Raw genomic sequence first — 14,376 nt, forward strand, 5'->3', positions numbered from 1 at the left:
ATCAAGTAATACGGTGCCGCTCCTCAGTCAAACAAAAGCTGGGACAAGCGCTCTGGTGTTATAGCAGGATCTTCCAATTTGCTCCAATAGCAGTCCATGTTCCTGCATCCACTTCAGATTTACCACTCCTGTCAAGTTGGATACCTTGGAAGCTATTTGCAACAGTAACTTACACCCATGAGTAATTTACACATACAAGATTACTCAAACACTTTTGAGTAACTTTGCTACTTTTGGGTATTCACCATTTACAGATGTAAAGTTATTTAAAAGTTGAGATTTGTATAACTCCACTCTTTGAAACTAGGTGCAGCCAAATGTACGAATGTAAGTTACTACCACCAAAAAGGAGCAGTAATAAGTCCAGCAACACACATGGCCAACCATTCATACTGCAACATCCTCTCATAGAATATAATGCAGACAAGGAAATAATATTATAGTCATTTATTTCACATTTTTAAAGATACATATAAATTCAATAGAATATTAAAACAGTACATGTGTTTACAATAATTATTTTATGGTAAAATATTTTAACAACCTTTAATTTAAAAACCATTGCAACAAATTTGTATCAATTTCAATTAATTCTGTACTTAACGTTTTGTAAGTTTGAGTTCATATACCTGTTCAATAAATCCAAATATTTTCCTTTTTTTTTTAATCTTATTTTTATTTATTTTTTATTTATGATAGTTCGTTGATCTCCACGACCAGTCCAGTTGCCAGTGACAGTCCTACTTCCAGCCCAGACCTGGAAAGCAGCAGATTTTCGCCATTATTGATAGCCTCGTGGAATGTGGCAGGCTGGACAAGAAAATGACTTAAAATATAACTCAACTAATTATTAAGTAATTAGACTAATTAAAGCATTCTCATCTCTCAGTGTGTGCTTTTCTCAGTAGACAGTAAGACCATCAATGGATTGATGTCACTGCTGCTGCTTCATGGGAAGGTTTTGCAATGCTGAAACCTCCTCCCCAGGGTTCGCATTGGGCACCTTTTATTCTCCCACATTGTCTCTCCCATGTAGAGACGTTACATTTACAACTGAAGTTTCTGTCACATTGAGAACACTAATATATTTTTTTATGGTTGAGGGTTCTCTTATGTTTAATCAAACTGAATCTCTGACTGACGTTTTTCTGGTATTTAGTACAATGGTAAGGTTTTTACCCACTGTGGATTTTCACATGATGAATGAGACCGGCTTTCAGACTAAAGCGTTTCTAGCTTTCAGAGCGCTCTTAAGGTTTTTGCTCAGTGTCAGTTCTCTTATGTCTAGTGAAAGTTATTTTACAACTAAAGCTTTTCTGGAATTCAGAGAACTGATAGGGTTTGAGCCCAGTATGGATTTTCTCATGTTGAATTAAACTGGATTTCAGAAAGAATAGTTGTTTCCATGGAGAGCACTGATAATCTCTTTCCCCAGTGTGAGCTCTCTCGTGTTTAATGAGGTTTAATTTCTGAATAAAGTTTTTTTTCGGCATTCAGAGCGCTGATATGGTTTATGTCCAGGATGGATGCTTTCATGTTTAATTAAACTGGATCTGACACTGAATCTTTTATAGCATTCATTGCATTGATGAGGTTTTTTCCCCCGTGTGAGTTCTCTCATGATAAGTGAGACTTGTTTTATCATAATAGCAGTTCTGGCATTCAGAACACTGATACGGTTTGAGCCCAGTATGGTTTTTCTTATGTCGATTAAAACATCTTTTGTCAGCGAAACCTTTTTGGCATTCAGAGCACTGATACGGTTTGAGCCCAGTATGATTTTTCTTATGTTGATTTAAACTTCTTTTGTCAGAGAAACCTTTTTGGAATTCAGAGCACTGATACGGTTTATGCCCAGTGTGGGTTCTTTCATGCACTGTAAGGTTAGATTTCTGCCTGAAGCTTTTCCAGCAATCAGAGCACCGATACGGTTTATGCCCAGTGTGGGTTCTTTCATGCAGAGTAAGGGTAGATTTCTGACTGAAGCTTTTACAGCATTCAGAGCACTCATAAGGTTTATGCCCAGTGTGAGTTCTCTCATGTTCAATGAGACGGTATTTTTGGTTAAAGCTTTTCTGGCATTCAGAACACTGATAAGGTTTTTGACAAGTGTGGATACTCGTGTGTCGCGTGAGATTGCCCTGACTCCTGAAGCTTTTCTGGCACTCAGAGCACTGATATGGTTTTTGTCCAGTGTGGATTCTCTTGTGTCGAGTGAAACTGCCCAAAAAACTGAAGCTTTTTTGGCACTCGGAGCACTGATATGGTTTTTCACCAGTGTGGATTCTCACATGTCGCATGAGAGAGGATTTGTGACTGAAACCTTTCTGGCATTCAGGGCACTGATGAGGGTGTTGTCCAGTATGAGTTCCCTCATGTCGAATGAGGCGGCATTTCTCACTGAAGCTTTTATGACATTCAGGGCACTGATAAGGTTTTTGTCCAGTGTGGATTCTCTTGTGCTGAGTGAGAAGGGTCTGAACACTGTAGCTTTTTTGACACTCGGAGCACTGATATGGTTTTTCTCCAGTGTGGATTCTCACATGATTAATGAGAGTGTGTTTGTAACTGAAACCTTTCTGGCACTCGGGGCACTGATAAGGTTTTTGTCCAGTGTGAATTATCTCGTATTTAGTGAGGTCGAATTGATAACTAAATCTGTTCTCACATTCATTGCTCTTATTCGAAATGTATGTATCTCCGTGTTGTATTTGTTCCTGCATACATGCCATCTTAGGACTGAATCTGATTCCAGAGTCTGTACTTGTTTATATTACACTCAGCTTTAACTTCTAAAATTAACTGAAGATGCTCTGACTAACATATTTATTGAACTAATTCTAGCTTTTATCTGGAGATCAATTTCCTACTTTTAAAGGCAGCCTATCTAACTTGTCTTATACACTTTGACCGTGAAGCCCCCTGTAATTATTAAGATGTATCTCATTGATTTATTTTATCCAAATTATGTCCAGGTGATTTTGTGACTCCAGTTTTTCACATTTGATTTTGGATTTTAAAAACCCTGATAAGGTCTTTGGGGTTTAGTGTTTGCCTGTTAAGTATATTTGTTCACAGAAATAATGACAGGTGAATAGGCATTACAGGGTGGTTTATTAATTATCAATAGCAAAGCACTGGCCCGTTTTAATTTTTTTGTGCCAGTAAATGCTTTTTTAGCTCAACGGCCAAGGCAGCTCCATGATCACTTTGGAGGTCCAGGACACCTTGAAACCATTCAGATCCTCCCAACAGACAGAGTTGGTGGGAAAAATCTTTTTATATGGGAAATGATAATACAGCGTATTTGTGGTAATGACATGTGAGAAAGAGCATTTTTTTTAAACCATGTTTTCTCTCCTCTGAATCACAGGAAATGGAGACAAAAGCTTGCTGTTTTAAACTGAGGTCATTAGTCTTCATGGCAGTTCTGTCACATCACATGTACTGCTCTGTTGGGAAGGAGTTTGGGTCTCCAAGGCATTTCTCATAAAACCATCAGCCAGGATTTGCAACTGTGTTTATTCTCAAGTGCACTGAGTGGGCATCAATTGTTGCCAATGTTCTTTGTTCTACCAATCTTGAAAAGTTTCCATTAAGTGAAAATATTATAGATGCAGTCTTTCAATTTGCACTTGCGTTTCATTTATATTTCGAAGGCTACTCATTATCAGTAATGGATTCTCGGTAAACATCCTTTACAGATTTTGACAACTTTCACATTAAGCAGTTTCTTCCGCTCCACGTTCCTCACCATTCATGCCACTTAGAATGTGTTTCTTCCCTAGAGCTCCCGAATGTTTTAACTTAATTGTTTCTGTTGATGTTTCACTAAATTAAAACCTTCTTTTTTCTGTTGATGTTTCAGTGACCTGTAGAAATAGAGTTAGAGTAGTGAATGAACATGAAGAAAACATACTTATGACCTTTTACTTTGCTGAAAGAAACATTTACAGAAACAAGATAGGTAATCGTTTTGAGTCGAATTTCTGATAGTGGTGAAACAGCTCTTGGACACTGTGTACATCAGTAGCTTGGGAACACTGGAACTCGAGATTGTGAGAGCAAAAGAAGTGAAAATTTAAGAAGGAAACCCAAGTTACACATATATTGTGACTCAGGTTCTCACTCAGCAGCCAAAACCATTAGTTTACACTTTTTGTGTCAATGGCTGGCATCAAAGTGATTTATTTGTTCATTAGGGACATCTAGGTTTGCCTGTTGGGTTACGTTGTGCGTACACATTACTTCTTCTACTAGACCCTCTGATATATTTGTTAAATGTTTATAGGGAACCTATCGGAGCTTGGTCTTATAAATTCCCTCTGGTCCTAATCAATTGTTTTTGCTTAATTTTAGAAAATAGACAGGAGATGGCAGTGTTGGACAATACATAATCCATTAAACCTATTATTACTTTGAGATAAAATCTCAGCAGTGTTTCTCGCATGAACTTTCCGTTCTGTTTCCAAATCAGTTTTGCATTTAATTAATCTTTATAACCTCGTGTTGGCAAAAAAACATAGCTCATAGCTGAAATAGATGGATTAGATGTTGCCGGCAACGAGATTGACACTTAATTTCTGCATTAGTGGAATGGGGGTCTGTGAGAAGTTGGCCTGATATGCAGTGCTCACTATTCTAGTGATCACTATGTATCAGTCCAAAACAACCCTTATTGATGATTGGTTGTAAGTCAACCTTATAGACCAGCTATCCTAGTAGCATGGATACGAGCAGTCTAAGGCTAAGACTCTAGAGGGCGTGTTAAGCCAGCTGTTTTACCATCACATTACCCCTTGAACACCCAGTGAAAGGACACCACACAAGTTGTTATGAAAATAAACAGTGTATTTATTTATAACAAGACTACCCTGGCTCTTTATGAGACAGGGAGCTAAGCACACAACAAAACTCTTATAAAAATACTTCAAGTCGCACAATTTACACAAATGCCCGAGGGGCACGAAAAACCATATACTACAAAAGTGGAATGCGAATTACTAGCAGGTAAGTAACGATTCTCAGAGGCTTTGGGATCACTAGGGCTGGACTACTGAACCTTTAGATTACTAGCAGGAGGCCTAGGGAACTCGGGTGCAGAGTGTGCACTCTCACGCGGGATGCGGGACAAAGTCTATGGAAACTAGAATTCACAAAGTTAGTGTTCTCGGGCGAACCCGACTAGGTAGGTCAAAGACGAAAGTGGATCTGGACCCTTGGATAGTGAGGCTATGCTGAGGCACCGAAATGCCGAAGTTACCTAGCCCAGGGGCTGCAGCTGCATAGGTCTGAAAAGACGTCGGGATTCTCCGTTGACGAACCAGGAGCCTGAAGGAAAGGAGTTGCTGGCAGGCGACCAGTGAAGATTGTTCGGGTGATCCAAGCCTGGATCGAAGATAGATGACACCTGAAAGCAGAGGGGACCAAGTTCGTGACTACTAGCCAGTAGTCAGGTGGCACCAGGAGGCCACCGGATGGTAGTCACCTCGACTAGGTGAGTGGGCGACGCTGGGCTCTGTAGTCTCACGGACCAGGAGGCGTTGTCGGCGACCAGGATGGAGGTACGAGCTGTCCCACGATGGATGATGCTCTCGACGTCGCTGGACCCAGGATTGGGGCAACAAGTCTTGGCAAATTCAAGCCCACGCGGTGGACCTAAAATGGCGTCTGGAGTGGACCAGGAGGGTCCGGGGTGCTCCTCTCTTGGAAGGGAGCAAGGGCCAGTCTGGAGCAACCAGACCAGCAACAGTGATGTCGTCGGGCGTCGTTAAGAAGGCCACAAGCCAGCGGGCTAGTAGCCAAACAACGCGGTGAGCAGCAAAAAGCAGAAGGGCCCCACGCAGATCGTGGAGATGCTGGGAGGCTGAACTTCGGTGCTGGGGCTGCTCAGGGTCGGGGCTTCTCGGACCCCAAAGCACTCACCAGAGGATCCCTCGGCGGTCGTGCTGGAAAGAAGTCGTGTAGTCTTGAAGATGGCCGGTCCCTCGAGGTCTCGTCGCACCCACGGTTCTCAGCTTAGCTGTAGAGGTGGGTAGAGGTCAGAGGTGCCAGGGAAGCTGGTTCTCGTCGAGCTGGGCAGTCAGATTCCGGAGGAAGGACTTGCAGCAGACCGCAGTGTTCTTAAGATGGTGCCTGCGGATGCAGGGTGACTACTCCTTAGTCACAAGGGAGAATCTTGAAGAAGAAATCTTGATGTCCTTTCGTAGAAAGTCGTGTCTTGATCCCAAAGATGATCTGATTTGGAAGGGGGCCAGTTCCTACCTTTATCCTGTAAAAAGGGGCTGGCACGCGACTAAGTCCTGCCCTATGGGTGGGACTAGGAGGAGGGTGGTTACACCCCTCTCCTTTGGCGGGCTTTCCCCAGGCCAGAGGCTGGAGTGCCCCTGGAACTGGTTTCAGCCGGCCTATGCACAGTGAGCACCGGGGTGCCACTTGCAGTCACCTTCCTCTAAAGCCCTGCCTACCTAGAATACACAAAATCCTGTCTGGGACGGTGCTGGCACCGCCCCTGGCAGGAAACCCTGTGTCCTTGCCTCCTGGGCTGGGAGGACTCCCAGCAGCAGGAGGGCAGACTTGTGTCTCGGTGGCAGCATCCATTTTGTGGAGCTAAGGCTCTGTCTAACTTTAACCGGGGTTACAGGTTACATACATGTCGTGTCCCTCTGGAAGGGTGGAATGCTAACCCCGTCGCCAGAATTGGCGAGGGGTTAGTATTCCAATTCGTATGACACCTTACTCGACATGTTTTGATAAAGCGATACCAGAGTTGGCACATAACCGCGAGGATTATAATGCACTTAAGAGTATATGGTATGTGATATCATGGAAACGGCTAAGGGATGGATCCCGAAAGCCGCAGACAGGCTCAGCTCATGCCAGAGCACTATCTCACACGATTCCAAGCACTCTGCCTTCAGGATTGTCAAGGCCTGCCATAGGAGTGACTGATAGGAGATCTGTGTGCCCATTTTAGGGTTAGATATAGGTATACTATATCTAAAGCAAGGGGTGATTACACCACCTTGCCCCAGCTGTCAAGCAGCCAGTTGTGTCAGTTTTGGATGGCCAGGCAGGGGTGGCATAATACATGCTTCAGCCCCTGGTAGGCCCTGGGTACACCTAGGCCCTGGGCACCTAAGGTACTCTGTACAGGGACTGATAAGGTGACTCAGTATCCAATTAGATATGTACCTAAGGTACATGGAATCCATTTTACAGAGAGAGCAGTAGGCCTGGGGTCCTGAATAGCAGGGCCCCAGGTCAACTAAGTCAGAAAACCAGCAAAACACCAGGCAAAAAAGTTGGGGGCAACCATAGTCAGGGATCTACCTTCCTTCAGGGTCCTTTTGCATTATAAAGAAGAAACCAGAAAGAAACAGGCAAAACATTATCTTGTGAACGTTTAACTGTCACTATGCAAAGTAACATTTTAAAACAAGTATGATGTAGCCGCTAAAATTTGTGAACATGTTAGGTTTACCAAGGGCTTTGAAGCCTTGTCTGATTGCTTGAGGTCTAAATGTTTGGACTGTGAGGCCTGCCATTGGCATAACATTCTCTATATGGATATGCAGAACATAAGATAATGCCTCAAATCAACTAATGCAATACATTTAATTACTGATATAAACACAGAAAGAACATGTAGAGGCCATTACACCTTCTAACAAGCATTTGCAATGCAATAGGTTTTGCATTTACGCAAGTAATTTACAAAGCCAATAGCTTAAACTTGCGTAATTTCGAGACCAATTGCATTGCAAACGGTTGTTTAAACTGGAGTTAATTAGCTCGACCCTGGCAAAAACTAGCTTTTGTAGGAAAACACGCTCAAAGCTGCTAGCAAGCAATCAAAGAAGAGGACTAAATAAAAGTTACGTATTGTTTTATTTTATTTAAGAAGCTGAAGAGATACAAAAAAAACAGACAGAGAGTTTGAGACACAGAGAGAGACTAGAGAAGGAATAAGAGAAAATGAAATAGGGGTAATGGTTCAGTTCAGTTCAAGAAACTTTATTCGATTGAATTTACAATCATAAAAGTACATTGTAGAAAAATATTTACAACGATTTATAAAAAAGTTTCCAGGAAAGCAGAATTGACTAAGTAGTACAATAAACATTAGATCAATCTTTAAAAAAGTCGACTATACAATGGTACCCTAAATAACAGTAAGAAAAGAGTTATATGCACAGAGACGGAAGAAAAAATTTACTATGCAGAAGCTGCTATCTGAGAACGAATTTTCATGCAAGTCTTTAAAAAGCAAGCCACTGATTTGGCAACAAAAGGGAAGTCTAAACGCTGTAGTACCAAGAGAGCAGGTCTGCATCTTCTCAGTCCTATTTGTCTTAGCAGTGGGACCAACCAACGTTTACGTGGGGTCTCGTAAAAAGTACAAAATAAAATTACATGCAATGTAGACTGAGAGGAACAATTGTCGCAAGGACATTTACTCAATTCGTGGGACCAGTCAGAGGGCTCAGGGAACGAGACAAGACGATAAAATGAGTCGAAACGAAATCTAGTTAAAACATACCTATCGTAGTTTGACAAATAAAAAGACAGATAGGGTTGAATGCCGTATGAGGATTGAATCATCACTAGGTGTGTGGTTGTCTGTTTGCCAATTTCAGAACACATGCGTAGGTCTCTTAGATGGGACACACATAGGTTCTTTAAAGACTTTCTGGGTATGGCCATTAGTGAGGCAGGATTGGTAAAAAACACTGATCTATTCAAATCATTCAAAAAGTTAAAAACATAAAAAAGGGTAATGGAAAACCTTACCGAACAGTTATTTTGTTTGTTCCACTGGGGATGGCAGCCGCACCACCTGGTCCATCCTACCTGAAAGCAAGTAAAGAGACGCTTCAACCACGAGCTTATTTGCATCAAACCTGAATCCCACTTGTTCCCATCTTCCAAACAACCTTCCTTAACTTACAAAGCAAAAGGAACTTTGTTCTCTGTTAACTATTAAAAAGCACCTTTGGCGTATGAAAATAGATTTTTTAAACCTTTTTATTGGACTGTTATATACGATGAAACCCACAACACACATCTTCCTCTAATTCATAACCTTGCGCTACAATGAACACACTATGAACCCTTGTTGAACAAGGTCTGAGTGAATATACAGCGCAACCACAGGCTGAACAAGGTCTGTGTGAACATACAGCGCACCCACAGCGCACCCACAGGCTGAACAAGGTTCGAATTAATACACAGCGCATCCAGAGGCTGAACAAGGTCTGTGTGAACAGACAGCGCACCCACAGGCTGACCAAGGTCCGAATGAACACACAGCGCATCCACAGGCAGAACAAGGTCTGTGTGAACATACAGCGCATCCACAGGCTGAACAAGGTCGGAATGAACACACAGCGCATCCACAGGCAGAACAAGGTCTGTGTGAACATACAGCGCACCCACAGCGCACCCACAGGCTGAACAGGGTCCGAATTAATACACAGCGCACCCACAGGCTGAACAAGGTCTGTGTGAACAGACAGAGTACCCACAGGCTGAACAAGGTCCGAATGAACACACAGCGCACCCACAGGCAGAACAAGGTCTGTGTGAACATACAGCGCACCCACAGGCTGAACAAGGTCCGAATGAACACACAGCGCATCCACAGGCAGAACAAGGTCTGTGTGAACATACAGCGCACTCACAGGCTGAACAAGGTCTGAGTGAATATACAGCGCACCCACAGGCTGAACAAGGTCTGAATGAACACACAGTGCATCCACAGGCTGAACAAGGTCTATGTGAACATACAGCGCACCCACAGGCTGAACAAGGTCCGAATGAACACACAGCGCATCCACAGGCAGAACAAGGTCTGTGCGAACATACAGCACACCAACAGGCTGAACAAGGTCCGAATGAACACACAGCGCATCCACAGGCAGAACAAGGTCTGTGCGAACATACAGCGCATCCACAGGCTGAACAAGGTCCGAATGAACACACAGCGCATCCACAGGCTGCACAAGGTCTCAAAAACCAGCCTGAGCACCTTCAGGATGAACCATGTCTGAGTCAACCAACAGTGGAGGTACGGGCTGAACAAGGTCTGAGTGAACATAGAGCACAGCTGCAGCTTAGATAGCAGACCCTAAAATCCCAGCCAACTTCTTCATAGCCCCATCTTTCCATTTAGAGCCTATGAAACATGCAAATTAACACAATCTGGGTGACAAAAAGCATGTTAAAGTCCTTGTACATAATTCAGTCAAACCTCCAAAAATCAATCAACCACTCTTAGTGCTACAGGAAACATGCTCTCTGAACAGCAGCGATTCAAGTTCAAGCTGATGTAGCGTGAAGCAAAGGCTGAGAAATGGCAGCAACAAGGCAGCAATGGAAATCCAATCTCAATTCTTAAGGTGAATCAGAAGTGGAAGGCAGGCAACCACCTCAAAGGACACTGAAGACAGGTTGAGGCAGCAGGGGACACGTCATCTACAACATGTCAGTCAAATGGCTGGGTGGTTATGTTGGAGTCAGCAAGTCAGATGAAGGATATTCAAATGGCAGGTCCCGTAAGCACTCCACTGCGAAAGGGAATTTTGCGGTCCGTTAGAAAGTGAAAAGGACGCAGATTAGATGACGATGTGCAATCAGTGACCAATGCTCCGGAAGGGCAAGGAGTGATGCAATGCCTTGTATGATTGGTGGTCACCCCTTCCATGGCTGCAACAGTGAATGGAGGGCAGCACGACTTCCGAGCACAGGGCCAGGCCGGTATAGGAGCGGACAGGGAATCTGAACAAGGACACACGGTCACGCCAATGTGGATGAATGTATGTATGTGTATGCTGTTATTACAGCACTAACCCAGCCAGAAGGCAATGGAGCACTGTACATGGTCAAAGACAAGCATAAAGTGAATGAGTGATAGGAGGGGTAATTAGTTTGTGGACGGTTAATGCACTTGTGATATAGGGTTCTTTAAAGAAGTGCATCTTGACCTCTTTCACAAATATGAGCAGCTTTGGGGCGGCGGTTCTGATGGATACAGGGATGTTGTTCAAATGCGTATTGGTCACCTCTCATCCTTTGGAGCCCCTGATGAAGGCGCAGATATGAACCTGCCGAAACCATTGGAGAGTAACTTATTTTTTTGAAGGAGTGAAGTTTGTTTGGAGGGTGATGTCATTGATGTGGCAACCGTGTGTTGGCGTTCCCCTCAGAAAAGGGGATGAGAGCCTGATGGTGTAGATTAGAGCACTCTAGGGCAGATAAGTGGGATTGGAGATCAGGGGGCTCCTGGCATACGGGCAGGTGAGGTCAGTTAATGTACCTGAGTGCATTGATTCTGTGCAGCTGCAGCATCAAGGGCATTGCACCCCATGGAGTGACTAACAGGAAGTGTTCAGTGATCCTCCAGCAGGGAAGGTCTTATTCTGTCTGTAGGTTCGCTTGACAGGTGAGCATGTAATAGCTGGCAGGATCTGGGGAACTGTGTGGTGGAGGTGGTGGGGATTGACGGGGAGGGGTGCATCGTTGAGGGGGTAGGACGCAACACTGGTTTCATATGGACTGAAGGAGGTGCAAAAAGAGTAACATTTCAAGGAAGTATTACAATACAGTAATTCATGCACAGTCCGTGTTTTTCCTTTTTTCGGCCAGGTATCGGGTATTAGGTACCAAGTGGTGTCAAAGAGATTATAATTTTCCCTACAAGGGTCATCTGCTTTACAAAGAATCTCAATGCGAGGAGTAACTCTAAAAAGCAGCGGGGCCTGTGGTCAGAGGAGAGAATGCAGAGCATTACTAACCTTATGCAGAATCACACAATTGTAGGGCCAACATACATGCAAAGGGGACACCTGAAATGAGTTCTACACCTTACTGAACCCAAAACAAAACCACCTTCGCAAACAGACCAAACATCCTGGGGGTGTGCGGGGGAGTGCGAGGTGACAAGGAAAGCCTCTAGCCATAAAACACAACACAAATATACAAGAAAGAGCTGGTAGTTATTCTGCCACTGGCGTTTGGTGTCTCGTAATGTGTACCAGTCTACTTTAGTTAGTAGTGTCATGGACTGGTTCTGGGGACAGTAGTCCCCTACCACAAGCCCCTACTGCTCCACGGCTAAAAAAAAAGTTCCCTATCTACTTCTGACCTTTTTCACTACACATAAGCATTGGTGGGGAGGCGCTTAAAATAGGCTGAATACAGCTAGCAAATGCTGTAAAAAAAAGTCAAAAAACGCCTCAAAAAGGGTGGGCAATTCATTGGTGTGTGCAGACACCACCGCTAGACGTTACATCTAATCCCGGCTTTACCACTTTACCAAAATATGCTGGAAATAAACACCAAATGTTAGATCTCTGCAGGGCCTCTATACAGGTCATTATCCTGGGATTGTGGTCCCTCAGCCTCTCCATCACATTCTCTGCCATCCCATGTGTGGTTTACTGCACTGGGAAACTACAACCAGGAGACTGTGTTTAACCCGGACCTACCAATTTGTCTGATAGTGCGCTTGAGGAATCACTGATTACATTTATGGCTCTACTCCTATTTATGTCCAAGATCGTGGGTATTTACAATCATCCAAGTATTGATAGTAAAACTGTGCTTTTAAAAATGGGCCTAGACTGTGGTGACGCGTCTTTAACTCAAGATTCCGTTCCTGTGGCTCCTGGAGTGTTGATGATGGATTGCCAGGAGTGTCCAGGCATCTGTGTTCCAGGTGCAGTTGGGTGAGTGGTGAATACACCTTATTCTTAACCTACTTAAGATACCACATAGACATTGGCTCTTGGGAGGGTGGGTACACAGTGTCCACTCTCATGGACTATTCCCTAGAATATAACATGGTCTAGTAATAACCTATGGAACAAGTAGTTCTGCGTTCATCGGATTGGTAACTTACCAAACTGTTTAGTACTAGGCGAATCCTACTTTTTCTGTGCCACTGTCTACTGATCGGACAATGTGTGCACCTCGATGGAGGCTGGATGGAAGAAATAAACAGCAAAGGCACATTCCCAACATATGCGCCCAGCATGGAATTAATTCACTCGTTCAGAGCTGTTTCACTGCAGGTCTCCCTACTACATATCAGCATCTCTAGAGGCAATGGTGTCCTTGAGGCTGCAATGTGCAGGATCCCTCCTGCCTCCCAGCATCAAACAAGCAGGACTTTAATAGCTGAGATGTTTGCTTCCTGCTGGGCTGTTGCAGTTGTACTCGTGTCGGAGAGCTGCACTAGATGAGTACAGGCAATGGGGCAGACCACTCTAAAGTGGGACAATCCTGAAGGTTCCTGGTGACACAGAGTAATTCTTTGTGAGACTACTGTAAGGGTGTTACCAGCACTTCTGGAATTAATTCTTTTAATATAGACCTATAAAACAGGTTTACACGAGGTACAGTATGATTGCTATTACTATTACTAAAAATGTAACATTTGATAGCACAGTAAACCTTTACACAATCAATCTTTTTGCAAAGTTTGTGACCGCTGATCTTATACTCTGTACAGCCATCCTATGTTATGTTAATGGGTTCTTGACTTATTTAAAGATGTTTTACCCTAATCTAAATTATGGCAACATTTATTTTGGTATCGAAATGTTTACTTTTATGGCTGACTTTTAGCTGAATTAAGTTTGGTGTTCCTGGGTTCGTGATAAAACGCAGTCACTCAGCCTTGAAGGGACATCTCGGCCTGAGACTGGCAAATAGGTCAAAAGTCAGCTGATCATAAAGCTTTAAATAAGTGTCAAGATTGGAGAAAGCCCGGCCGCCATATGACGTTGGAATACCCAGAGGACATAAAAGAAGTTGATTTTTAGATCTTAGATTTCTGTCAGGGTGGTGGAGAATGAGTCTGTCCAGTAGGTATTTTGGGCCTATGCCTGACAAAGATTTGTAGGTCAGGCAGAGCAATTTGAACAATGCTCTCTTTCTAATGGGGAGCCAACGAAGGGCTCTGAGCGTGGGGGCTGACGGAGTCCGTGGAGGCATTTGTTTTACCAATTCGGGCAGCAGTGTTTTGAACCACCTGCATTTTTGATAAAAAGGGATTCATTTGATTCTAGAATTAGGGCATTGCCATAATCTAGGTGAATGATGATTAACAAATGATGATTAATGCCTCGGTGAGAGTCAAGGAGCCTAAATGAAGCCACCTAAAGATTCTCTTAAGAGGCCGCAATATGCCAAAGCAAGTGCCGCAGGTGGAGGCAATCTGGTCTTTCATAGATAGCTTATCATCTAAGAGTATACCCAGGTTCCTGTCTGTTCCATTGGGCGATGAGGCAGAGCCAAGCTCAGCCGTCCATGAGTTGTCCGTTCAGTGAAACTCAGCTCTGCCAAACATGAACATTTCTGCTTTGTCCCTAT

The 14,376-nt window shown here is 43.6% G+C and overlaps 1 protein-coding gene across 2 annotated transcripts in view; it reads right to left on the bottom strand.

The window, feature by feature from the left end:
• Positions 1-434: 434 nt before the first annotated feature.
• The window catches only part of LOC144803163 (uncharacterized), a 34,069-nt gene continuing 20,127 nt past the window's right edge, over positions 435-14,376 (bottom strand). The window contains exons 2-3 of one of the 2 annotated variants that reach the window (XM_078671849.1): positions 8,794-8,853; positions 435-3,926 (exon numbers count right to left, since the gene is read on the bottom strand). In XM_078671849.1, coding sequence (XP_078527975.1) covers positions 1,578-2,732 — 1,155 coding nt within the window. In that variant the 5' untranslated portion in view covers positions 2,733-3,926; positions 8,794-8,853 and the 3' untranslated portion in view covers positions 435-1,577. Of the gene's footprint in view, positions 3,927-8,793; positions 8,854-14,376 lie in introns of those variants that run through there. The other variant, XM_078671850.1, reaches the window with a different exon arrangement.

This window comes from Lissotriton helveticus, chromosome 1_2, assembly GCF_964261635.1.
Source record: "Lissotriton helveticus chromosome 1_2, aLisHel1.1, whole genome shotgun sequence".
Lineage (NCBI taxonomy): Eukaryota > Metazoa > Chordata > Amphibia > Caudata > Salamandridae > Lissotriton > Lissotriton helveticus.